The sequence below is a fragment of the Histoplasma capsulatum genome, genomic scaffold (genome assembly GCF_000149585.1).
Source record: "Histoplasma capsulatum NAm1 scaffold_7 genomic scaffold, whole genome shotgun sequence".
NCBI lineage: Eukaryota > Fungi > Ascomycota > Eurotiomycetes > Onygenales > Ajellomycetaceae > Histoplasma > Histoplasma mississippiense.
In genome coordinates, this window is record NW_001813976.1 from 1,369,753 (window position 1) to 1,370,745 (window position 993).

Below are 993 nucleotides of genomic sequence, written 5' to 3' on the forward strand. Positions count from 1 at the left end.
AAGGATCTTCCATACTGTTCTTGCTCCAAACCAAAATCGCTGAGTGGGAAAGAGCAAGTCGAGTGATCGCAACCCAATTCCACTGCCGGATGCCATCTTGCTTGATATAGAGAACTCTTAGCAAAAGAAATTCCCCATTCTCCAGCGCAAGGCCAACGAAAGACACTTGTTACGCTCAACTTTATTTTTAAGTTCTAGTGATGCAAGTTTGATAGACTAGTCCTAATATGTCCTAGTGTTGCTCGTTAGGGCATGGCATTTTCGACAAGCGAGCTCACTGTGCGAAATTCAACATTCCTTACGACGACGACGACAAGCCTCAACCTCCCGCGAAATTCACCACCGCCGACCACCGTGCGATATTCTGGTCAAGGACTACACGATACGAGGTGAGAAATACCTTCCTCCCTATTTTATTCCTAGGTTTTGAGACGCGTATTTCGAGATTCTGCGATGGTTTTGCTGTGGGGGATAAGAGTATCCCCACGAGAGTTTGTGCGAGGGCGATATCCAACGAAAAACACGCCATGGAAAAATCGATCGCGGGAAACATATATCCGCGTTCTCACCGTTATCGATTGAAATGCTGACCGTTGAGATTTTTTCTTTCAGTAGTCCAGTCCATCAACCGCAATCATGGGTATCTCACGAGATTCCCGCCACAAGCGTTCAGCCACTGGTGCGAAAAGATCTCACTACCGCAAGAAGAGGTATGGAGATGATGCTGCGCAATGATCCATTGATTTTTGGGAGAACTGGGGAAACATATAGATATATTCCTTCTTTGCAAACTTCTTACGATTATTCAACTTTTTACAGAGCTTTCGAAAAAGGTCGCCAACCCGCCAACACCCGTATTGGACCTAAGAGAATCCATCTCGTCCGCACCCGTGGTGGAAACCAGAAATTCCGTGGTCTCCGTCTTGAATCTGGGAATTTCTCATGGGGCTCAGAGGGCATTGCTCGCAAGGTCCGGGTCATTGTTGTCGGTGG

General features: G+C 47.0%; 1 protein-coding gene across 1 annotated transcript in view; it reads left to right on the forward strand.

Annotated features, from left to right (window-relative positions):
* Nucleotides 1-636: 636 nt before the first annotated feature.
* The window catches only part of HCAG_06038 (predicted protein), a gene marked incomplete at both ends in the record, with an annotated part of 720 nt that continues 363 nt past the window's right edge, over nucleotides 637-993 (forward strand). Inside the window, 2 exons of the mRNA XM_001538383.1 lie at nucleotides 637-710; nucleotides 820-989. Of these exons, the coding sequence (XP_001538433.1) occupies nucleotides 637-710; nucleotides 820-989 (244 nt within the window). The remainder of the gene's footprint in view (nucleotides 711-819; nucleotides 990-993) is intronic.